The sequence below is a fragment of the Rhincodon typus genome, chromosome 4 (genome assembly GCF_021869965.1).
Source record: "Rhincodon typus isolate 14 chromosome 4, sRhiTyp1.1, whole genome shotgun sequence".
NCBI classification, from domain to species: Eukaryota; Metazoa; Chordata; class Chondrichthyes; order Orectolobiformes; family Rhincodontidae; genus Rhincodon; species Rhincodon typus.
This window is the reverse complement of record NC_063335.1, coordinates 48,851,388-48,876,722: the sequence shown is the minus strand read 5'-3', so window position 1 is coordinate 48,876,722 and position 25,335 is coordinate 48,851,388. Positions and strand designations below refer to the sequence as shown.

The 25,335-nt window shown below is 39.3% G+C and overlaps 1 protein-coding gene across 1 annotated transcript; it reads right to left on the bottom strand.

Moving 5' to 3' along the window:
- Positions 1-3,381: 3,381 nt before the first annotated feature.
- Positions 3,382-25,204, bottom strand: LOC125482928 (E3 ubiquitin-protein ligase UBR5-like; the record flags this gene model as incomplete). Its single annotated transcript, XM_048595747.1, has 18 exons — positions 3,382-4,475; positions 4,643-4,728; positions 10,067-10,211; positions 13,268-13,381; positions 14,463-14,618; positions 14,721-14,805; positions 14,928-15,106; positions 16,036-16,096; positions 16,189-16,319; positions 16,456-16,600; positions 17,956-18,064; positions 18,863-19,106; positions 20,213-20,311; positions 20,432-20,552; positions 20,729-20,949; positions 22,028-22,141; positions 22,547-22,719; positions 25,114-25,204. Coding segments are annotated over 18 exons (2,487 nt in total), but the record flags the coding sequence as incomplete, so codon positions are not given.
- Positions 25,205-25,335: the final 131 nt, after the last annotated feature.

The following is a 25,335-nucleotide window of genomic DNA, read 5'->3' as shown; positions in this document are numbered from 1 at the left end:
TAGAGACATACAAGATGATCAGAGGATTAGATAGGGTGGACAGTGGGAGCCTTTTTCCTCGGATGGTGATGGCTAGCATGAGGGGACATAGCTTTAAATTGAGGGGTGATAGATATAGGACAGATGTCAGAGGTAGGTTCTTTACTCGGAGAGTGGTAAGGGCGTGGAATGCCCTGCCTGCAAAAGTAGTAGACTCGCCAACTTTAAGGGCATTTAATTGGTCATTGGATAAACATATGGATGATAATGGAATAGTGTAGGTTAGATGGGCTTCAGATTGATTTCACAGGTCGGTGCAACATCGAGGCCCAAAGGGCCTGTACTGCATTGTAATGTTCTATGTGTATGGATTGAGCTACCAGAAGTCATTGTGGAGCCTGGTACAATTACAACATTTAAAAGGCATCTGGATGGGTATATGAATAATAGGGATTTAGAGGGATATGCTGGCAAAGGGGACGAGATTATTTTAAGATATTTGGCCGGCATGGACGAGTTGGACCGAACGGTCTGTTTCTGTGCTGTACATCTCTATACTCTATATTCATGAGCTTAGAATGAAGGGGAATCTCAGAAACTTATAAATTACAACAGGATAAATGCAGGAAGGACGTTCCCAACGATCAGGGAATCCACAACCAGGGGGTCATAGTTTAAGGATATCAATCAGGCCATTTAGGACAGAGATGTGGAGAAATTTCTTCACGCATAGTGGTGAACCTATGGGATCCTCTGCTGCAGAAAGCAGTCGAGTCTAAAACATTGAATGTTTTGGAGGAGAATTTATGTAGTTTTTGTAGCTAAAGGAATCAAAAGTTGTGCGGAGAAGGCAGGAATGGGTATTGGGTTAGATGATTAGCCACAATCATACCGATTGGCATAGCAGGCTTGAAGGGCCAAATGACTTATGCCTGCTCCTATTTCCAAATTTTTTTTTTTTTTTAAAACAATCAACCCATTCAGACATGTAACTACACACCTCTGGAGCAGGTCAGACTTGAACCCAGGCCTTCAGGTCTCCCATTTTCTATGGGCAAGTACAAAGCTGCAATGTTTTATTGTAACAACAATCTGCTCAGAGTACATGCAACCAAACATTGAGCAATGTTTCTTATTATGCATGGACCATTTAAAATGGAAAGAAAAAGTATCATGGATCATGTCAGAAAATGCTTAGCTTAAATGTCATTTTCAAAACTTTGGATGCAGTTCAAAAATACTGCTGCTGTCCAGCCAAAGATCCAGAAGCAGCCCAAGTTATGCTTTAATGCTGGCATACTCCTGCCTCAGCTTAGTCAGGTGGTACACTTTCTTCCTCATTTGACAATTACTGCATTCATGAGTATGCCTTGAATCAGCCACATTCTTAATAAAATTAAATGCAGAAGAAACTCATGAGATTTCGGCACACAAAGTCAACAAAATCTACATGCGTCAGGTCCACAAAACCACCTAAAATCGAGCAACCACTTTCCTACTTCAGCATTAACAACAGAAACTCAACACTGTTTTGGCTGGGTTTCCTGTGAATGCATGGAAAAGGTCCATCAACATATGCAGAACAATCCTGCAGCTTGTCCCATCAGTCATTGCAAGCACAGATACAGCCAGTGTCATATCGATCTTGTTATTGACAATCCTCTACTTCCTAACAACTCAAAGGGTCATCATGCTGGACAATAACATTTGCTGAGTCAATAGCCTCATTGGGAATTCACTCCAGCGTCAGACCTTTTGGGTCATTTTAAATACCTTTGGTGTCAGAGGCCTCTTCAAAGGAAAAAGGATAGCTTAAATAATTTGCACAACTAAAGAATATTTGATAGCAAATACTAGTTTACAGAACAAAATGTTCCCTTAGCTTAAACTTAACTAATGCCCAACTCTAACGTAATCTCCACATTTGGGAATGCTGTGGAATATTCCTTGCACTCCTGGATACAAGGGTATTGTACAAGTAATTCCCCCCACCACCTCATTTTGGGAAGGTTAACAAACCAAGGGAATACACACTTAATAGGGGGAAGAGAAAGAGGGGTTAAGGAAATGAAAGATCTCGGAGTGCATGGCCATTGGTCTCTGAAGATGGGACACGTAAAGTAGTAAAGAAAGCACCTCTGTTGTTCTCCTCCATTGAGAGATTTTTAATACACAAGCAGTGATGTAATGTTGGAAATGCAAAAGATACTGGTTAGAATATAGCTGAAGTTGTGTAAAGTTCAGGTCACTGCATTTGGGCAATGATGTCTTTCCTGTTGAGAGAGTACAGGGATCTAAAAGAACATTGCCCAGACTTGAAAACTTCAGGTATGAGGAAAAACTGGATGGGCTAGGTTTACTGCCCTTAGAACAGAGGAGGTCGAGAGGTGACTTAATCAAGGTATAAAATAATGAGGGGGCTTGGATAGGAGTGGACAAATCCAAAAGAATTCAGGATGAAAATAAAAGCAACTATGTCTTTGGGCAAATAGAATTCTGATACTAGTCTATCGATGATTTTAGATTAGACCTCAGCGTTGTTTTAGTATCGCAATGTGTGAAGAGGGGTTGGTCCATTATGTTTTGGTGTTCGGTTAATGCTACTTGGAGGTACCCGAGACACCATTTAACCGTTTGGAACTCAAACACAGTGTACCAAGTAACGCAAAAATCAGCAAATCCCAAAATCTGCATACTTAGATTAACTTTGAATGGACCAAGTAACATTTCTAGAAGTGCAAGGTTGGAGATAGAATAAAAACTTCATCTACAAGGACAAAACCAATGATGTTGCCATTTGTTTTTCTATTACATAGAGCCATGTATTATAATAAAAGATTAGGCAGATACAAGTATAGCATCATAGAAACCCCATAGTGTGAAAGTAGGCTATTCGGCCCATTGGGTTCACACCAAACCTCTGAAGAGTATCCCACCCAGATCTCGTCCACTACTCTTTGCCTGCAACCTTGCATTTCCCATGGCTAATCCGCCTACCCTGCATATCCCTAGACGCTATGGGTAATTTAGCATGGCCAATCGACCTAGTCTGCACATTTTTAGACTGTGGGAGGAAACTGAAGCAGCTGGAGGAAACCCTGGCAGACACAGGAAGAACATGCAAACTCCAGAGCAGACAGTTGCCCGAGGGTGGAATTGAACCTGGGTCCCTGGCATGGTGAGGCAGCAGTAATAACCACTGAGCCATTGTGCGGTTTGTGTTCCTATTATGTAGATTACAGAAAAGGTTGGATTACTTCTTTTTTGATTCTCGCAGAGTGCAAAGTGTAGTGAACACTACAACTGTAATAAGATGTTGGTTGTCACAAAGTAGGGGATTAAGTTTTGCAATTCGAAACATGCTAATGAAGGAAGCAACAGGAGCATACGGACTGCAGCAAGTACAATGAACGCAAATTTCTTTTATTTTAATACAAAAATGCATTTTTCCACATGTGCACTGGTTTGCCAACTCTTTGGTACAGTACACTTTGATATTTGGAATCTCAATTTAATAAACCATATTTGTTAAACTGAACACGATTACCCAAACCAAACCAATGATTTTCATAAGCAGTTTGGATAAACAGAAGCATACTGTACAACCTGCTCAATAGCAGGCTCAGTTTTACATTTTGTGACTGAAATGTACTGTGAATACCAAACTAAATATTCTTATAAATTAAATGAGAAGATCTATGTACCAGTTTTAGATCAGTTTAACAATGGCTTGGCAGAATGAGGGAGAGAATATATTTCACCTCTATTAAAATTAAGAAATCATAACATTTAATTTAAAATTTACCCAATGATGAATGGATGAGGCAAACAAAAGGGCTTTTCCCATCAGGTTTAATAGTCACACACAAAATGTAAAGCATTCTCTTGTTTTATTCGGAATTTCCCTACTTCCCTCTATACAAGAACCTTTGATGAAACTTTTGACAAAGGCAGCAGTGAAATTTCAGAAACATTTTTCAGTTCTCCTAGGCCAAATGACCATAATCACAGTGTAACAATACATGATCTGCTGTCATCTTTGGCTGGGGTTAGGCTAACAGGGTACTGACTAGCCAAAGCCTAGGAGGTTACGGTCAAAGCTACTACAGCCTGTGGTTTGGACTTCCAGCTACAAGCCAAATACAGGAATGTTTACCACCACTGAACCTCCAGGTGTGTGACAGCATTACCTTCCATAAATTTTATAGACAAATGAAAAAATTAATCTACAAAACCTGGACCTAGTTATATTATTACACACAATACACACATTTTATTATACTCTACACAAAACCAAAGTTCTTCGTCTTAATGGCTAGTAACAGTTTTTGTTTGAGAATCTGTTTGGAGGAATAAAGTGGGACGTATAGACGCGAGATGCAAGTGTTTGCCGTTGGAAGATGTTGATCATCTGGTGGTCGAATGGTGATTGATGGCATCGGTTGGAAACCTTCCTCGCTGGCAGGCAACGATGGGCTTGATGTCCAGAAGTACACCTAAAATCCGGAAAGAAAATCAATCACATCCGTCAGCGAATTACTCCCGTAAGTCACTCCTCAGCGCTATTATTACCCTATTTACCAAGATTAAATGTACTTTTCCTTGTTAAACTCCACATCAATCTTCCAAACCCAATTAAAAAGAAATCACTTTAGAGTCATACCAGATCCTGTCTTTCTGTCATGCTCATCTTCTCCACAATGGACCAGAACCACCGTTTGAACTGTAGCAATTTCTCAGCGTTTTCCCCTGTCGCAACAAATGTTAAAACGTTATATTCACGTCTCTGGGACTAACCTGGAAATACTAACTCCATGTTTTAATTGTTTAATGATGCCTCTTCTGAAAATGGCTGAACTTAAGAAGTCACAAGCAAAAAAAATGTACCAATCTGATTTCTCTGGCAGGGCAGAATATTTTAACTATCCCAGGGGTGGGGGTGGGAGATAATGAGATAAGAGATCTACAGTACAACTTACCAGTGAGTTTGACAGTGGTGAGTAAGTTGTTGGAGGGGATTTTGAGAGATCGGATTTATATGCATTTGGACAGGCAAGAACTGATTAGGAATAGTCAGCATGGCTTTGTGCATGGTAATCATGTCTCACAAACTTGGAGGATTTTTTTTGAGGACGTAATCAAAGACTGATGAGTGCTGAGCGGTATGTTGACTACATGGACTTTGGTAAAGCCTTTGACAAGGTTCCACATGGTAGACTAATTAGGTAAGTTAGATCACACGGGAATCAGGGAGAACTTGCCATTTGGATACAAAATTGGCATGATTGTAAGGGACAGAGGATGGTGTAGGGCATTTTTTGGACTGGAAGCCTGTGACCAGCAGTATTCTGCTGAGAACAGTGCTGGGTCCACTTTTGTTTGTGAGTTATATAAACAATTTGGATGAGAATTTAGGAGGCATGGTTTGCGGATGATGCTAAAATTGGTGGTATAGTCATCAGTGAAAAAGATTATCTAAGATTACAGAGGGATCCCAGCAGTGCCTGTGCTTTCCGGCGGCACGGTAGCTCAGTCGTTAGCACTGCTGTCTCACAGCACCAGGAACCCGGGTTCGATTCGACCCTCAGGCGACTGTGTGAAGTATGCACATTCTCCCTGTGTCTGCGTGGGTTTCCTCCAGGAGCTCTGTTTTCCTCCCACAGTCCAAAGATGCTGCAGGCGAGGTGGAGTGGCCATGCTAAATTGCCCATAGTGTTCAGGAATGTGTAGGTTAGGTGATGGGTCTGGGTGGGATGCCTCAAGCGTCAGTGTGGATTTGTTGGACTGAAGGGCCTGTTTCCACACAGTAGAGATTCTATAATCTTGATCAATTGGGCCAATGGGCTGAGGAGTGGCAGATGGAGTTTAATTTAGATAAATGCAAGGTATTGCAATTTGGTAAAACAAATAAGGGCAGGACTTATATAGCTAATGGTATGGTCCTGGGTAGTGTTGCCGAACAGAGACACCTAGGGGTTCAGGTACATAATTCTTTGAAATTTGCATCACAGGTAGTCAGGGCGGTTAAGGCGGCATTTAGCATGCTTGCTTTTACTGCTCAGACCATTGAGTAAAGAAGTTGGGACATCACGTTGAGGTTGTACAGGACGCCCATGAGGCCACTTTTGGCGTACTGTGTACAATTCTGCTTGCCCTGCTATAGGAAAGATATTAAATTGGAGAGGGCTCAGAAATGAATTACCAGGACGTTACTAGGACTGGAAGGTTTGCATTACAAGGATAGGCAGGAACTTTTTTCACTGGAAAATAAGAGGTTGAGGGGTGACCTTCCAGAGGTTTTTAAAATCTTGAGGGACATAGATAAGGTGAATAGCAAAGGTCTTTTCCCTAGGATGGTGGAGTTCAGAACTATGGGGCATATTTTTAAGGTGAGAGAAAGAAGTTTTAAAAGGGACCTGAGGAGCAACTTTTTCCACAAATGAGGGTGGTTCATGTGTGGAATGAACTGCCAGAGGAAGTGGTGGATGCAGGTATAGTTACAATATTTAAAAGACATTTGGATAGGTACATGATCAAGAAAGGTTTAGAGGGATATGCAGGCAAGTGGGACTAGTTTAGTTTGAGAATGTGGTTGGTATGAATGAGTTGGACTAAGGGTCTGTTTTTGTGCTGTATGACTCTATGAAGGCACAGCAGTACTTGACACAAATTGAAGCATCTGGTGCAGAAACAATTACACGGGTTTGTGCCTGCAATTCCTACAATTAAGCTCTCAATTTCAAGGCTGTGGTGTGTGTGTAGGTGTGTGTGTGTGTGTAGGTGTGTGTGTGTGTGTGTGTAGGTGTGTGTGTGTGTGTAGAAGAGAGAAATCTTCCCCTCACCAATCTAATGGTCAGATACCTTCCCATCAGGAAGGAGAAAAAGTCCAGTCACTATTTCCTGGCAGGCCAGAAAGCTGTACTAGCAACAGCTTGACAGACTACTTAGGCTTGATGCTCCCTTAGGGATGAACAGAAAACACCAAACCATCCCAGGCCCCAAGAAGACTTTCCACATCAAGCAGATGTTCACCTGCACATCTGCCAATGTGGTATACTGCATCCACTGTACCCGGTGTGGCTTCCTCTACAATCGGGGAAACCAAGCGGAGGCTCAGGGACCGCTTTACAGAACACCTATGCTCAGTTCACAATAAACAACTGCACCTCCCAGTCGCGAACCATTTCAACTCCCCCTCCCATTCCTCAGACAACATGTCCATCCTGGGCTCCTGCAGTGCCACAACGATGCCACCCGAAGGTTGCAGGAACAGCAACTCATATTCCGCTTGGGAGCCCTGCAGCCCAATGGTATCAATGTGGATTTCACAAGTTTCAAAATCTCCCCTCCTCCTACCGCATCCCAAAACCAGTCCAGCTCATCCCTGCCTCCCTAACCTGTTCTTCCTCCCACCTACCCCCTCCTCCCACCTCAAGCCGCACCTCTATCTCCTACCGACTAACCTCATCCCACCCCCTTGACCTGTCCATCCTCCCTGGACTGACCTATCCCCTCCCTAACTCCCCACCTACACTCACCTTTACTGGCCCCACCCCCACCTCTTCGATCTGTTTGTTTCCTCTCCACCTATCCTCTCCTCTATCCATCTTCTATCCGCCTCCCACTCTCTCCCTATTTATTTCGGAACCCCGTTCCCCTCCCCCTTTTCTGATGAAGGGTCTAGGCCCGAAACGTCAGCCTCTCTGCTCCTATGCTGCTGCTTGGCCTGCTGTGTTCATCCAGCCCTGCACCTTGTTGTCTCGGATTCACCAGCATCTGCAGTTCCTACTATCAAAGATTTACTAAATTGGAGTTTAGGAAACCTTCCCACTAATTAACGACATTACAAAGTTTATATGAAATTCTAAAAAAGCTTGATTATTTTGCTTCATACAGGATACATACAAACAAGTTAGGAGCAGTAGGCCATCTGTCCTCTCAAGGCTGCTCCATCTTTTGGTAAGTTCATGTCTGATCTAACTGTGGCCTCAACTCCACTTCCTGCCTACTCCTTGTCAGTCAATAACACATCTAATCTGCCTAAAGATTTTCCAATGAATTTACTCCCGCTCTTTGGGAATGAAAGTTCCACATACCCATGTACCCGAGTGTAAAAAAATTTTCATCTGTTTTAAATGGGAGACCCTTTATTTTTAAGATTCTAGTTATATTCTCTCAAAAAAGTCAAATCTCCACTGAATCTTACACGTTCCAAAGATCACTTGCCATTCTTCTAAACATCAAGGAATACAAAGTCAACGTGTCCAGTCTTCCTCAAAAGATAATTCCTTCACACAAGCCTTCTTTAAACAGCTTCTACTGCAATTCCACTCCTCCTTAAATTTGGAGATGAAAACAGTACAAAGAACACAAGATACTGTCTCACCAATACCCTATACAGCTGCAGAAAGACACCCTACTTGTGTATTCCATTCGTCTTCCTAATTAATTTGCCGTACCTACAAAAACAATTTGTGATGCATGCCCCAGGACATCCAAATCCCTCCATACCTCAAGTTCTTCAATTCCTCTCCACATGAATAATATGCTGCTTTTCTAGACTTCCTGCCAAAGTGGACTAGTTCACATTTACCCACATTATATGCTGTCTGTCTACTTGTGTAACCTGGCCAGATCACTTTCCAATCTTTGGTCATCAGCAAATACTGCAATCAGAGTTTAGGGCTTGTGGTGCAGTGGTGTCGTTATCTTGCACAAGGAGGGCCCAGGTTCAAGTTCCACCTGCTGCAAAGCTGTGTAAGACATGTCTGAACAGATTGAAAATAGCTACATTCTGTCCTTTCATCTACATTATTGAGAGATGTTAAATAGTTGAGGCCCCAGCACTTGTCCCTGTGGCACTTCATTCGCTATATTTTGCCAACTCAAAAATGACCCAAGTATGTCCGCAGCTTCCTGAGATAACCAAGACTCTATTCATGACACAGTCACTGGAGTTTAGGTGAATGATGTTTGACTTAATTGAAGATTCTGAATTGTCTTGGCAAGGTGGACACAAAAATCATCCTTTGTTGGTGAGTCAAGAGTTAGGGGAAGGTGAAATGTTAAAGTTTAGGTTGTTCCTTTCAGTCAGAGCTGAGAAATCATTTTTTCCTCTTAGAAGAGGTGCTACTTTGGAATATTGCCTCCACTGTCTTCTGAGACAGTCATTATATTTTTGTTGGGCAAAGGAAGCAATTTACCTCTGCCTTAAAATATTTAATGTACAAAAACAGAAATTGCTGGCAAAACTCAGCAGGTCTGGCAGCATCTATGGAAAGAAAACAGAGTTAGCATTTTGAGTCCAGTGACTCTTCATTAGAACTGCTAAGTTTCACCAGCAATTTCTGTTCTTGTTTCAGATGTCCAGCAGCTGCAGTTCTTGGTTTTAAAAATATGAAATGACCTAGAGTAACTGACTTTTGAATATGAACAGATCAATGATTTATTGAAGAGTGGAACTGTCTCAAATAAGCAAATAGCCTACTTCTGCTTCTGGTTCTTATGTTTGTATGGTACCCCCCTACACTGTGAGCTCATGTAGCAACCTTTGATATGGCACCTAGTCAAAAATCTGCGTGGAATCAAAGGACACCACACCCACAAATTCTCCTTTATCCAACTTCATACTTACTTGCTTAAAAGAACTGCAATAAATTAGTCTAACACAATTTCCCTTTCATAAATCATGCTGACTCTACCTAATTGCACATAGATTTTCTAATTGTTAGATAACATTTTCTCTATTACAGATGCTAAGCCAACTGACCTGTATAAGTTCCTCCTTCCCATGTCACACCTTCTCAAAGATTAGCTGCATTCATTATTTTCCAATGCGATTATTATTTCCCTCATTGCTACCTTGCTCTCTTGCCTTGTCCTTCCTTTAACTTATTAAATCTTCCCTCACATTTAATTTAAAGCCCTCTCTAAAGCACTGAAAAACAGGACTGATTACATTGTTGATTAAGTTTCATTGCTTGCATTCATTGTTCTGTATACAAGACTGGTATCCCATTGTTAGAACACTTACCAACATTTAATCATAATTTCCCTACTTGGCCCAAAGTAGGCAGTTGTTCCTTACCAGACTCATCATTGAAAGACGTGTAACTAATCAACATTTGAACATTCACTTCTCCGCATCCATTGACCAAGAGCCTAAAATCTTCTGCTGTCAGATCTTCTAGTGAATTCTTAGGAAGTACATCCAGCAGTCCTTTTCGCATTGCCTGTAAATCAAATATCAATATACACTAAACACAGAGCAATCACTAAAAATGTGTACAAATAGAAAAAAAATCTAAAAATTCATCTATAATTTAACCCAGAAACAGATGGTTTTAGACAGGCCTTTACAGGAGATGGAACTTTGATTTAACAGCTCATTTGTCAATAGATTTCCTGAGTTTGATGTACCCTAACTTATTGGCAAAATGTTTACAGTTTCAGAGGGAGAGACTTACAAAGGCAGTTTCCATTTTAGGTGTAGAACAGAGGTGGATAAACAGGATGCATGACCTTAAAATAGGGATAAAATGTGTGTGTGTTGTGGTACAATTACCCCTGCACGTTCTCAAATCAATTTGCACAAGGAATGCAGATTACTTCCTTCCTATTGTCTTTTCATCTACGTAAGTAAAGGACATAAAATGATGCTGTACTCAAGTGCTCAAATGAGAGTTCAGCTGAGCCAGGTCATGGGCATATAGAGCTACCCAACTGAAGGGATAGATTGAAGGTGAGTGGTAGAAGGATCAGAAGAAAATGAGGATAAGTATTTTCACTCAGAGGGTGGTGGTTGTGTGGAATTAACTACCCAGTTTGGTGGTCAAGGCAGAAACCCTCATACCCATTTAAAAGGAATGTGGATCTGGACCTGAAACGCTGTAACCTGCAAGCCTAGTGACCAGATGCTGATAAGTAGAATTAAAATGGGTGGCTAGTTTATTTAGCAAATGCAGCCCCTATGGGCTGAATGGACTCTGCTTTTCTACGGTTCAGCATGGACTGAAGTACATCCTATTTCACGAGTCTTCACAGCAGACAACAATGGTGAATTACTAATAGTACATTGTACATTAAGGTAAAAAAAGTGTCAACACATTGGCCTGCTGGTCCTATTGTATTCACTGGAGAAAGCTAAAAGAAATGGGAGCTGTGTTCAGTGAGCACAATACTTGTATTTAATAGCTTGCTGATGGTGAGGATTGTTTCCACATGGTACAGATACAGAAAAATGAAAATGAGTCAGGACAAAAGTTTTCCATCATTTTAAAAAAAAAAATTCATTGATGGGATATAGATAGCACTGCCTTGACCAGATGGTGGTGAACCAATTAGCTTAATTTGGTAAACAGGCAAATTGCTATGAGATAGTTTGCTGTAAGAGATTAATGATGTACAAATATAAACAGAGATCACAGATAACTGTGACAGAAAGTATTGTGAAGACTGTCAATGCGGTTTTTGAATATTTTGAAGAAATGACTGAACAAATGGATGACAAGTTGCCATGCAATTGGCTAATTAACAAACATGAACACTATGGGATTAGAGGGCAGATTTTGGGTTAGATAAAGTTTTGGTTGCATGTTTAAGTAGGAAGTTGCCATTAATCATAGTAGTTTTGCGTATTCTAACTAACAATTAGGGCAATTACATTCCATAATCTTTATCAAATGACTTGATTGAAACTTTTCATAAAAATAAATTATGCATGAAAATGTCACGTGGACAGGCAAATAGATTTCAAACCTAAAATTAAGAGTTTTGACAAAACAAACATGGAGAAGCTATTTACACAAGTTATCATTCAGACCATTGTCAATAACCACCTTCCAACAAGAATGCAACTAATTCCTTATTGATTCCAAAATCTGTCCTCTAACTCTGTATAACCCTTTGTCTAAGATAAGGATGATCTCCCATCTGACTCATCATTTAACTTAATGAACTGTTGTGATATGCCAGTAAGTAGGGCTCAGTTATGTGCCATAAAGTGTGGAGAAAGATCTCCTCATAGTCCAGAAACATCTGAAGTTTCACCATCAATCCCATGAGGCTATAACAATATCAAATATTAGTGATCTTCCTCGCAATACTTTATTGCGAACAGAAATACTCTGCTACTTTTTAAGACCTCATCTGAAACACTGTCCAGTTTTGGTCCTCTCATTTTAGGGAATGGGTGGGTACAAGTCCTGGTAAAGATTCAAAGGAAGCTCACGAGATTGAAACCAGGTACTAAGACCTTAGTTAACATGGGTTGAGACCTATGATGCATCAAACTCTAGACAAGCAAACAGATTTAATATAAATCTTCAAAGAACTACAAGTATTATCTTTTGTCCAATTGATACAATGAGTTAGATGGCTTAGGAAATACCAGATAGCACAAGAAAATCTAAGTTAGACGTCAGAGGGGATATTTTCTCCCCGGAATCATTGACTTATGCAAATATTGCTGGCTTGTGTGGATTTGCTACAACCATTCAAGATCTCTGAACTGTCACTATCATGACAGCATAAAAAATTTTGCTGGGATATCACTCTCAGATCATTGCAGTCTCCTGGAATGTGTCTGATTGGAGAGGCAAAGTATTTTGTACTCCTATTTGCACAATTTAGTACTGTTTAAGCTTTTACATGCATCTTGCAGAGCTTGGTTCGAGTGTGTGGCAGGCAAAAAATGGAACATTGTGCACATAAGCTGCAGCACAACACTATGGTATGTGTTTCTTGGCCCATGTGGCCCTGTACTGTCCATTCTTTCTGCACCTCCGTTCTACAGAAAGAGAACATTTAAACTCAGCATGTCTACACTAGTTCCTTGCCACTTAAACTCAAGCATAATGCCTTGTGCGATTGCTTTCAGTCATCAGAAGAAATTCTTCAGTTTTTTTGAACAGACTTGCTTTTCAAAAGCATCACCTAGGAGATTGCGTAAAGGTGTGGTGAAGGTAGGAGAAGATGCAGGTAGCCGCACTTGACTTTTCCCATGCTCACTGCAGTAACTGAAGCCTACACATGACCAAACAATTATGTTGCGTCATCTTTTTATTTAAAAAACTACACCTGATATCAGTATCGTTCTTATTGACTGCAACCCCAGTGGATATCACGTCATTGAGCAAATTTCATTATTAAGAACCACTGAATCACATTCTGTGCAACTGCAAGTGTTTCCATAGCATCGTGACCAATGTACTGTTCGCTGTAGTCTCAATAATGACTTCATCCTTTCCAACAAAGGTAACAAAAGTGCATTAGAAGTAGAGGGACTCACATGAAGGGGCTGCTCAGCAACCACCAACATTCGATATTCTGCATATTTCCTAACATATTCGTAAACATTCAAAGGAGTGACTGGGATATTGGCTCCACCAGGAACAAGTTCAACCTGTAAAGAAAACAAATCTCTTAAACTGAGCTCCAGTTACAGTAAAAAAAAAGAGATTAGATAGTTTTTAAGCTAAGGTAATACTGGATTAGAATGCCTTTTCTTCAAGCAACTGCCACATGAAGGTGCAAAATTAGGAAGGGGGCCTCGAACCATTCAAAGCATTGCTTGCATTGAAGTGCCTAACTTTTATGCTTGCACAGGATGGTTGACTCTTTCACAAATTCTGTAGTCAACAGAAAATACTTAATCTACGTGTCACGTGCCAAGTAATATTTCTCTTGAAATGCTTAGAGCATTCCATGATTCACTTATTCCTTCCTGCCAAATACATTGTAGACCACTCATTTGGATATCGTAATGTCAAAAGGATGAGAAAAACACGTGCTTATAGCGTTACTAGCTACATAGATTACAGACTCAGTAAACAGTGTAAGGGTGTCACATCATATGATCTTGTTGATTTGACTAGGCTATTTTGTGAAAGTGATGTGGTTAAAAGGCTTTAACTTGATAATATTTTTTCAGTCCTTATAATTAAACCTATAGAATTTATTTGCTTAGGATGATTCACAACCCCTACCGAATCGTGCTTCTTTGTGTGGCAGCTTAGGAGGCTAATTTCTTCATTAGCTTGAAACGTGACATTGTGCAAAAATGAATCAAGTTTTTTTTTTTTAAAACATCCAAGTAGGTTTATCTTGCACACTATGACAAGGTAACAATGAAGGACAGGAAAGGCAGCAGCCTGGTGGTTCATTATGCTCGCATGCAGCAATGAACTCCCTAGGCCTACAGAATCAGAATGTTATGCCATAAGGATGAACCATTTGGATTATCTAGCACACAATTGGTGAACTATAGAGAACATATTCCAATGATGTCTTTACAAAATTGTGCCAAATTAACTAAAAGAGCTTTAAGACCAGATTTTTTAAAGTGATATATGACAAACTTAGCATTTGCATGCAATATTCCCAATTGGAATTGCAGCTGGGAGGAAAAATAAGTTTATGTTCTATTCATTTGCTGAAAACCAAAAGTTTACTAAGTGTGAAGAGTCACTGAAAAACCATCATACCTGCCCTCCACCTTCTTCCTTACATAGATCGATAGCAAAAGCTAGGTCCATTGCTGCAAAGACTGCATATGCATCCTGGCTCTGGGAGGCGAGGATGAGTTGGCGTAAACTTTCATACATCACATGATCAAAGAAAGCAAAATCATGCCAATTCACCTGGAAAGTTAAGAAATTATTTCCAAATCAAGTGAAGTCCTAATATTATACACAAATAGAAAGTGTCAACAAGCTATGAATTCAATAGAAGCACATTCTTACTTTTCTTCCTAGTAGAATTTTAATAACATGTCTATTTAGGGTTATAGGGCAGAGTTCATTTTGTAGTAGACACAGGCCCAATATCCTGAAAAGGAACGCAAGAATATATCAATGTCATTAAAGTTCAAATTAACAATATCCAACATGCGCAATACATTCACAATTGATGTCACAAAAATTTCATGATTGTGTTGCACCTGATTTTACCTGCCGATATTACGGAAACAATTGAGACGTGCTTCTGTGTTTTTGCCTGGCCTTGGTGAATAGAAGCCTCTCTTTCCAGGCTGGTAGAAGAGTGGAGCATTGTCATCACCATCATCTGGCTCATCCAATTCCATATCAACTACACTTCGACTCGAGCCATGTCGTTTTCTAGTGTCCTGCTGCACAGCAATATAAAAAAAAAATCACCTACAACTTTTAGAATCATTAATTGTAGCAGGACTAGATCTTTTCTGACTAAACTTTTGCTTTCGTCTTTTGCTGAAACAGAACTATAAAATATCACAGTTCAGGAATGTGCAAAGTGTGCACAGAGTGTTACTTATTGCAGGTAGGCATGTACACATACAGACAGATGACTTGGATATTAGAATTTCATGACACATTCAAACTTGGAGTAGTAGACAGTAAGGATATGTTTCAACTATAAACATGTAAAATTCGAAATTCTAATAAGGCTGGAAGACTAAAATCAGGGAGGCTGTATTCCCTGCTTGGAAAGTTTAGACCCACGGAAGAAATGTCTCTGGATATGGGATAGACTATTTAGGATTTAGAGGAGGAAAGAATTTCCCACTCAAAAAGGTAGTGAACCTGTGGAATTCTCTCCAAAGTTGGCTGTAGAGGCCATGTCTCAATATATTCAAGAAAGAGATGGATAATTTTTTGATTTTAAAGGCAAAAATGTATGCGGCCATTATGTAAAAAGGAAAATCGGATTGCCAATGGACAGAATAAACCTGAAGGGCTGCAGGGCTAGATTGGTGGCAACAGGACTGATTGGATTTGTCTGCAAAGGGCCAGCATGAGCGAGATGGACCAAATCATTTTGTTCTGGGCCAAAATGATAGGATAAAACTGAAAAGACCAGCACTGTAAGTGTGTAAGTCAAAAATCTAGTTTGCTGCTCACAGCTGCTGTGTTATTAGCTATAAGAGCATGTAAAAACAAACATGAACATGGAAGTCATGCAAAAAATACTACCAGGTAATATTACTAAATTATGGAATGCTTTCCTTTACTGCAATCCCATTCCATAATCTCAAATCCAACTGGTTAGATTTATTCAAAGAGTGCATTATTCTTTTACCTGAGATTTATCTGATGAATCGAGCAATCCCAAATCCAATATACTATCGGCACCATTTTCCCTGCAGAAAAATTGAACTCTTTAGTGGGACAGATTTTTAACAGACAAATGTAGGATTAGACAGGATCATAATTTTTTTTGAAAGTATTTTACCTTCCATGTGCAATTATGAGTTCCATGGCCTCATCAACTCTTGCTCTTAGTGAGTCTTCACTAGCCAGAAGGAGCAAAAGCTGTGCAGGAGATAATTCTAGTAACATTCCTGTAATTTTACTGGCAAATGCCTGAAATTTTAGAAAAAAATTCAATTAATACATTACAACTTTTAATTCCAAGTTCAAACTTTTTTGCCAAAATAAACCTAAACTTGAATAAGATTCTACAGGTAGAGATTATTAGTATACTTTACAGCATACTTACTGGTTGCATTGCTTGAACCCGTGGATACAGTCGTTCTCCAAGTGCTTGTCGATGGGCTGGCAGTGGATCTGGATCGTCACTAGGATTTCCTTCTGATGCTGGCCGGAAAGGTCTAGTATCTATGGAAAGTTGCCTTCTTGATTCCCTAAAAATTGAAAACAAATACTAACTTTATGCTCTAATTGTTACTGCATTATATCTGAACAATCAGCCACAGAATTGTTGCATTATTTCTTCAATGCATGATTAACACTAAACTGGAAATCTAGGTGGTGCCATCCTTTTAATTATTTAAATAGTGCGGAAATGTATTTAAGCAGAAAAGTTAACACCTATGTTTATAATATGCACATTGTTTGTCAGTTCTTTCAAACAAAACTAAGCTGGAAACAGGGTATTAAATTCACCACTTGGCTTTCAGAATCTACTAATTATTTAGTACAGCAAGAGGAAAATGTGCTAACTTTTTAGTATTTTCTTGATGTTTGTAAGTTAGTTCTACAGTGCTAGCACTTTATTAATTCAGGTGCTTGACAGCCATTCCACAATTAAAATTAATGAAACAGGCCCTTGAAGCAGCACTTTAAGTTTAATGTGACAATGTGAAAGCTGATTAAATGTATTGGCTTTGTGAGAATAAGTCTCAATTTGATATGAATGCATTGGAAAAAAAAACTGAGCCAATTTGATCACTGCAGCACTCTTGTAACAATACGGAATATCAAAACAGTTCCATGCTTTAAATTTTTCACAAACCCTGGTCACAGCAACACAAATGAAGCAGCATGACTGAAAAAATATTTCAGCATAAGCTTGCAAGATAACAAACTGCAATGTTTTACAGATGCCATTCCAGGGAACATATTATTTCACAAAGAAATCTGAATTGACAGATAATCACTTGTCAAATCCAAGCACAATAAACTTCAGGCAGTAGTTCCAAAATACTGAAGATAGTTTTGAAGAAGGTATCCAAGATATGTTGAAGATTCAGGCCGGGTAGCAAACATGAATTATTTTTTGGTTTAGTTGACAAGATGACAGCGCATAAAAACTGTCACAAACATAAGCTGAAATTGGATTTTGCTAATCTGGTTTATATCACTGGTATAAAATTTTACCTTTGTTAGCTTCCTCAAAGTTGCAATTTGCAGATAAACATAAGAAATCTTCTGTTACATGCGCTAAAGTGTTATATTGATTTAACTGAATTTGAACTGAATCAAAATGTAAATTCACAAAACTGTTTAGGGTTGAACTATAGGGCATGACATAATTCTCCTGTCTTCAGAGGTCTGAGTACACATGAATACCAGAGTAAGACCCGGTCCATAAGGCAAGTTTTTTTTTTGAAAAAAAAGGACAGGAGAAGGTACAGTGTAAAAGTGAATCATGCCTTTTCCCTTTGTTTGTGTACACACAAAGAGACTATTTCAACTGTAGCTTCATGTCAGACAAAGTCTTGTGCATTTAACAACTGTTATAACAGTTCACACTCACCGATCTCTATCGCGACGAGAGCCTGCTCTCATTCCACCACTTCTCCTCATTTCCCTCTCTCTCTCTCTTTCTCGCTCCCTCTCTCTGTTTCTCAACCGTTGCATTAAACCTAAGGCAAAAACAACGAGTAAAAACCTCGAATTTTGGTATTCAATTTTATTAGTTCTATTGAGGTAGAGGGAAAACAGCTGGCACCATTGATTAATTTTAAGAACGACGACATTGTAAATTTTAATGCTCTGTTGAAAATCTCAAAACAATGAATATATTTTGGATCTATTTGTAATAATTAACGCTACTTCCAACATGATCAGGACCCATCTCTCTGCATATGTACATACAATCAAGCTATAACAGGATAGGCTTATGTATAGTATATAAAAAGTACACAAAAGACTAACTCTATGGTTAAAATAGCGCAATAGAAATGTACTACTGTTTAGCACACTGCCTAATATTTCATAGAAAATAATACCAATGAACTTGAAAAATAGCCTAGTCATGAGGAAGATCAGCAGCTTGCCATCACATGCTTTAAGAAACAGAGACTTAGTTTCAACAACAATTCTCTCAAATACAGAGATATTTATCCTTTTATTTCCACTGTTTTGCATTTTGATAATTTGCTCCTTTGATGTAATAATAATCAGTGAGGTTACAGGCTGTATGACATGGAAGAGACAGGCATTCTAGGTTTAATCATGATTACATAAGTTTGCTTGATCTGCGAATAACAGTTAGAAGTTATGTCACCAAATTTATCCTGTATCTTAATTAATTTGAGGTGTTGATGGCATTAAATACTACTGTTTAGATTCCTTCAGTTTTTCAAAACAAGTTAACTGGTCAAGATTTAGGAACTGCATGCATAAATTAGTTTCTTGTGGAATATTTAAAGATGACATACTGGTTTGTAATCCCTTGCTAGCATTCTGTATACAGTCCAGGTTTGGCAATTTTTCACTAGATAGAAATGCTTGTGCAATTGCAGTGTAAAAACTTCGAGCCACTCCACTGCCCTCGCCTGGCTCATCTTTGAATGTAACCTTCACCCTGTGTACGGTCATTGGAGTTGTAGTGCATCGACGGCCAAAGTGATTATTTAGCTGCCTCATTGTCTGTTGAATCAAGAGGTCACGATCTCGATCAACCTGAAACACCACAGAAATTAAATGTGAACAGCCTTTAGTAACTCTTCTCATCAAGATTTTAAAAATGCTGAGACATACGTGAACTTATAGACAGAGCAAATACTATCCAAATACAATACCAGGAAGTTGCCGTTTAAAAAATAGTAAAATAAAGTAGACTACCTAGTGAAGACATCTCAACTAAGACTAGTTTAAGCTGCGGGCTGGCTAAACTACATAACCCAGAAGTTTCCAGGTTTAATGCTTATACTATACGAATAAATGACTGTAACCAGTCAAGATGTGGACATTCTAATTGGTGATAACATTTTGAAGGAAACAGAACAAACAATCCAGGTCCTCAGCATTGACTGCTACCCATTGTTGGAAAGTGCACACATGGAAACTCAGGTCACATGAAATTAGCATCCTGATAATCAAAGAAACCAGTGTCCAGGCTCACATATGCTAATGTCTACCTGAACATGGACTGAGAGGTAAAGTCACCATCATCCCAATGGACCGTAGGGCTGCTCTCTAATCAGAGACACACAACTGGTGGAGAGTTTATCCTGACAGCAACCACGCCTCAGGCGAGGGGAAGAGGTTGAGAAGGCGGGAGTTCTGTGGTGACACTGGCCAGTTCAGGAACTGAATCCACACCGTTTGCATCACTCCGCATTGCAAATCAGCCACCCAGTCAACTGAACTGACTGACTCTCACCCCGAGAAAGGGCTAAAGAACTAGCAGGCCTCATGCAAAATTGTCCAGTTTCCTAAGAGAGTTTTCATAAGAATACAAGTTCATGTAGGACTTATTTTTACTACAACAAAATGCAGTTTTGATTTTAAAAACTAAAATGACAGTGTCAGCTTCCAAGAAAAAAATTTACACTGTCTTCTAAAGCTTAGAATGGGACAAAAGGATGTCTGCACACAAAAGCAATATTTAAGTAACAGCAAACTAACAAGTGAACATTTAAACATTCCCTCTAAGCTGCACTTGCACACATACAGCCACTCCACTGTTCCATGGCATTGAGCTCTGGTTCCAGAAGTCGCTGGCCCCCCAAGGCCTCAGAGGCCTGGGCAGCCGGAAAGAAAATTAGAAGGAGCTCTGCTTATACCTCTAAAGTTAGGTCTCTAGACTGAGCATTTCTTAGTTTCTCCATTTCTCGTCGGAATTTCGACTCCTTAACTTCAAACCCACCAAGTTCAGTCAAAATCTGTTGAAAGAAAAGTTCACTCTACATTACTTGAATTGAAATTATGTTCAGCTTGTAAACAAAACCATCATAATAGTCTAGTTTTTTTTGTTTTGAATGTTGTACATTAAATATCTTTACCGATCCAGGTTCAGCTCCTACATCTTCCATAAACACTCTTCCAAAGAGTTCCAAAGATAGGCGCCAACGTCCCAATAACATGTCATGAGAAACCACCATGCCCATGAAACTACATTGTGGCCTGGTTATAAATGAAAACAAGGAATTAATGATACATTTCTTAAAAAAAAACATAAGCAATAACAAAACATGACAAAATGTACTTAGTACAGTTTTGGACAATTTTTCACTATTTTGAAAGACAATTAGAATTTAATAAAAATACCAAGATTATAAAGGAACGTGAAGAATAGTTACCGAAATGAAGTAAGTGGTGGTCCTTCACTTTCAGTAAGCCCGATCTCAGCCAGTAAACTACTTTTCAGTTGTGCTGCAAGGTCCTGAGCAGACGGTCCTATTCGCGAATTTTCAGATTCATCTTCGGGTAAAACTTGCTCATCGGCTGCTTTCCTCTGACGATTCTGCATACTCATAACATTCTTCAGGTTAGAGCAGTAAGACATTTTTGTGGGAAGCACCTAAAGAATAGAACCACAACATTCCTATGGATGAGTCACGTTTAGTTTAAAAATATTTATGCAACTCAGCTCATTTAAATTGGACATGAACTGTGTTTGTAGTAGTCTTGGTTTTCTAAAGGCAAATGAAATGTTAGGTTAACTAAAAGCATAAAACAAAACCACTTCCATGAATTTTCATAGAATGTAGAGGAAAGCTAAGCGCTAAGCTAGTGAATGACACACTTTACCTTTGACATTGTGAATACCATAAGATCAATGCTGTGTACCAACCACTTTTTCTGGAGTTGGCTGAACTGACAACAGAATTTAAAATTGCAAATGATCAAAAATAGCTTCCTAAATACCGGATGTAAGAAAGTGGACTTCTTACTGAAAAGTAATTTTTAAAAAAAATTCAATAATTCCAAACCTTCCGAACTTAATTTCCTTTACCTGCAAGAAAAGTTGTGTGCATTCTAATGCATTCAACCTAACTTACCATGTCCCATTTCTCTACCACTTATGCTCACTGACCTATGTTGAACCCTGCTTTAACAACAAAATTAAAATTATTGTGTCATCTCTCACTATCATCAGTTTCCTTCAATGCCATAATGCTCCAAAATAGCTGCACTTGTTTTATTCAGTCCTTGCGCATCCTAATTTTAACCTCTCCATTACTGGTTACCATGCCTTCAGTTGGCTGAGTATACAGCACTGGAATTTTCTCCCTAAACCTCTCTGGCTCTTTAAGCTCCACTATGATTCTCATCAAAATCGGCTTCCATGACCAAGCAGTCCTAACATTTTGTTTCAGAGCAATTTGGGAAGCTTTATTACAGTGTAGCAACATGTAAAAAAAGTTGCTGTTTTCTTCCACTAGCCTAAAAATAAAGCAAAAGTGCTAGCAAGTCAGGAGAAGAAGCATTTGGTAATACAAAAACTTTTACTTCGCTGGTGTCTTCTAGAAAGAAGTTCCATCGAGATTGAATGTTGCAACAGTATGTGGCAGTACTGAAGACATACTAAAACATTCCTACACACAGTCGCTTACCATACTTTTAAATAGAAAACACTTTATATACACTGATCTTACCTCTAGGCAGTTTCTATCCACAGTTACTTCAGTTATGCCTTTGCCAAGACCTGAAAAGGATGAATATAAACCTTGGCTTGGACGACCAAATAAATCTTCTTTTCTTGCATTGGGCTGAAGAAAGAGAAAGACCCAAAACAATTTAAAACAATTGTCCCTGAAGAATTAGTAAATCATTCTAATTTAAATCTTCCCTCAAAGCTTGAGCACAGAATACAATTTACATGAATAGTCATTGCAACATGATTAACAGTAGGTCTGCTCTCTCATGAGACAGAGCTGACTGGCAGTAGTTTAAGCTGAAAGACACCAGACCCTCAGGCAAGGGGAGAGATTGAAAAGGAGAATCCTTCAATGGTAACCCCAGTTGATTTAGAATTTGCTGAATCCACGCCGTTGGCGTCACTCTGCATCACCAACTAGCCACGCAAGCAACTGAGCTAACTGACCGCCCAGTACCACAGTAAGAAACTTACTAATAAAATGTTGGAGTAGACCATTCAGTGCTCCTGTGTTTACCTGTAAAAGATGAGGTTGGTCTGCTAGGGGAATTGCTTCAGCCAGAGAAACTTCAAAAGGATTTGGTGGAATACAGCCAAGGAAGGTCATGGAATCAGAACGCCGAAAGAATGGATGATTTTGGCCTGCTTCTGTGGACAGTGTTTCATCATCCTTGTCATGAAGGCCAGAACCTAAATGGAAAAAATCTCATTTTTTGATCATAGCACACATGCTGCCATAGCCACTATGAGCAAACCAAATAGTTCAGTAAAGAAATGCAAGAGAAGTGAACTTGCCTAGCAGGATTTTAAAAACTGAAACTATGAATAATGCACACAAACTGTTCATTAAATTGTGCAATTAAAATGACGTAAGTCAATATTGGTTGTGTAATGTTCCAACGACAGTAATTGACATCGGACACTGAAACAGCTGCTGCATTCAATGCTCAGCACTCGTAGAATTAATCAACCTACAGTCTTCTGGTGCACCTATTGTGATCTTACTTTGGACCAAAACATCTGGGAATAAGTCCCAGCTGCTACAGCGTTGTGTCATAACATATCCAAAGACTAACTGATAAATTAATCAATAACTCATCCTTGTCAATTCAAAACACTTATCAAACACAACAAGGTATTTAAACAAAACAGGATTGGTGGTATAGGAGAAATCTCAGTTATAAACATCATAATCAAGCATACTGAGTTGATCCCCAAGTCAGGATCACTGGCATGTCCATTTTCTGATTAGAACATGAAGTGAACGAATAGGACTGCTGGGTACAGCCCTGTAAGTCTAACAGATCTAGCTTCCATAAAGGTGAAGAGAGTAACACTTCCCTTAAACTAAAAAAGACCTAAAGATAGATTGAAGAAAGGTCTATAAAATTGCAATCACGTTGAACAGAAAGCTAGAACAATGTTGAACCAAACATGATGTTCTAAAGAATCTCCAGGATAAATAATCAAACTCAATTTTAAAAGGACCAATTTATGACAACAGACAAGACCCAAAAACATAACTAACAGGTACTACAGGTTCAATAAATGACTGAAAGCTCATTATGCAGACAGGAAAAAGTAAATAGGGAAACAGGCATCAGTGTCAATGAAAGATACAACTGAGTGGAATCTAGAAATAATAGTGACTTTATGCAGCTGCCAGTGTGCACTGTAAACAGTACACTTACAGAACAAATGTGCCCAAGCCTATTTCTACATTCAGGCATGGAACTATACAAATCTAGTGTGTCACAACTGGGTGCCAGACAGTTGCCCAAAATTGGATTTTGATTCTCATGCAAATAACGAGGACAAGGTAGCTATTGGCAACTTTTCCTAGTTTAGATTGACTAATTTGAAGTGGTTCACTTCACTGGCAGCAGCTTTCTTGCAAGCATTGAAAGAGGAAAGTGAAAATGGAAGAAAGGAACACAGTTGGGTTTCAGGGGAAATGAGAAATTGCTGTGAGGAGCATTGCAGAGCTCTAGTTGCCATGTCAATATCCACTTAAAGTCACATAAAAGGTCGTTACTTGCATTTACAAGGACTCTACACTTTTTGATTTAAAAAGAGAGCCACCCTGCACACCTGTAAAACATCCAAATTTGAGTAGAATGGGGTTCAGGTGTTCTTTGAGCACATTCCATGAAGATGATCTTCATGTTACCCCTGAGACTTCTCTAAACCAAGCAAAGGGAAGCTCAATTTCTTTTCCAAGAAATCTACATTTTTTCATTATGCCATCATTTTAAAAAAGTTCAGAAGCAAAGTTGAGTAATTCTTAGTGTAGTAATGTATTGCAGAAGTGGAGTCACAGGTAGATAGGATAGTCAAGGCAGTGTTGTATATGCTTGCCTTTATTGGTCACTGCACTGAGTAAAGGAGTTGGGAGGTCATGTTGTGGCTGGACAGGACAATGGTTAGGCCACTTTTGGAATACTGCGTGCAATTCTGGTCTCCCTGCTGTAGGAAGGATTGTGAGAAATTTGAAAGGGTTCAGGAAAAGATTTACAAAGATGTTGCTAGGATTGGAGGGAGAGGCTGAGTAGACAGACTATTTTCCCTGGAGCGTTGGAGGCTGAGGGGTGACCTTATAGAGGTTTATAAAATCATGAGGGGCATGGATAGGGTAAATAGACAAGGGTGGGGGGGGGAAGAGAGAAAGAGTCCAAAACTAGATGGCATAGGTTTAGGGAGAGAAGGGAAAGATTTAACAAGGGATCTAAAGGGGCAACATTTTCCACGCAGAGGGTGGTGCATCTATGGAGTGAGCTGCCAGAGGATGAGGAGGCGGCTGGTACAATTACAACATTTAAAAAGGCATTTGGATGGGTATATGAATAGCAAGTGGTTAGAGGAATATGGGCCAAATGCTGGCAAATGGGAGTACATTTATTTAAGATGTCTGGTCAGCATAGATAAGTCGGACCGAAGGGTCTGTTTCTGTACTGTATGTCTCTATGACTAAGTCAATTACCAAAAATCCATTCAAATGTAAATAGGAGTTTAAAATCATAGTAAAAGACATAATTAAATAGTCTGTTCAAGAATGCACAGGTCGTTAAACACAAAAAGACTCACTCTGATTTGTATCATCATCATTTTCATGCTCCGAATCCTCATTGTCAAGACCCAACTCCAATAACTCTCGAGTCCTATGAAGATTGGCACATTACAGATTTAGTTCCAAAATAAAAGTTTTAATCACTTATTTCTTGTAAAATGAACTCAAAGTTAGCATTAACAAGTTAAACACGAGATTCAATTGCTTTTAAAGTATGACAGATGTCCACTTCTTTCAAA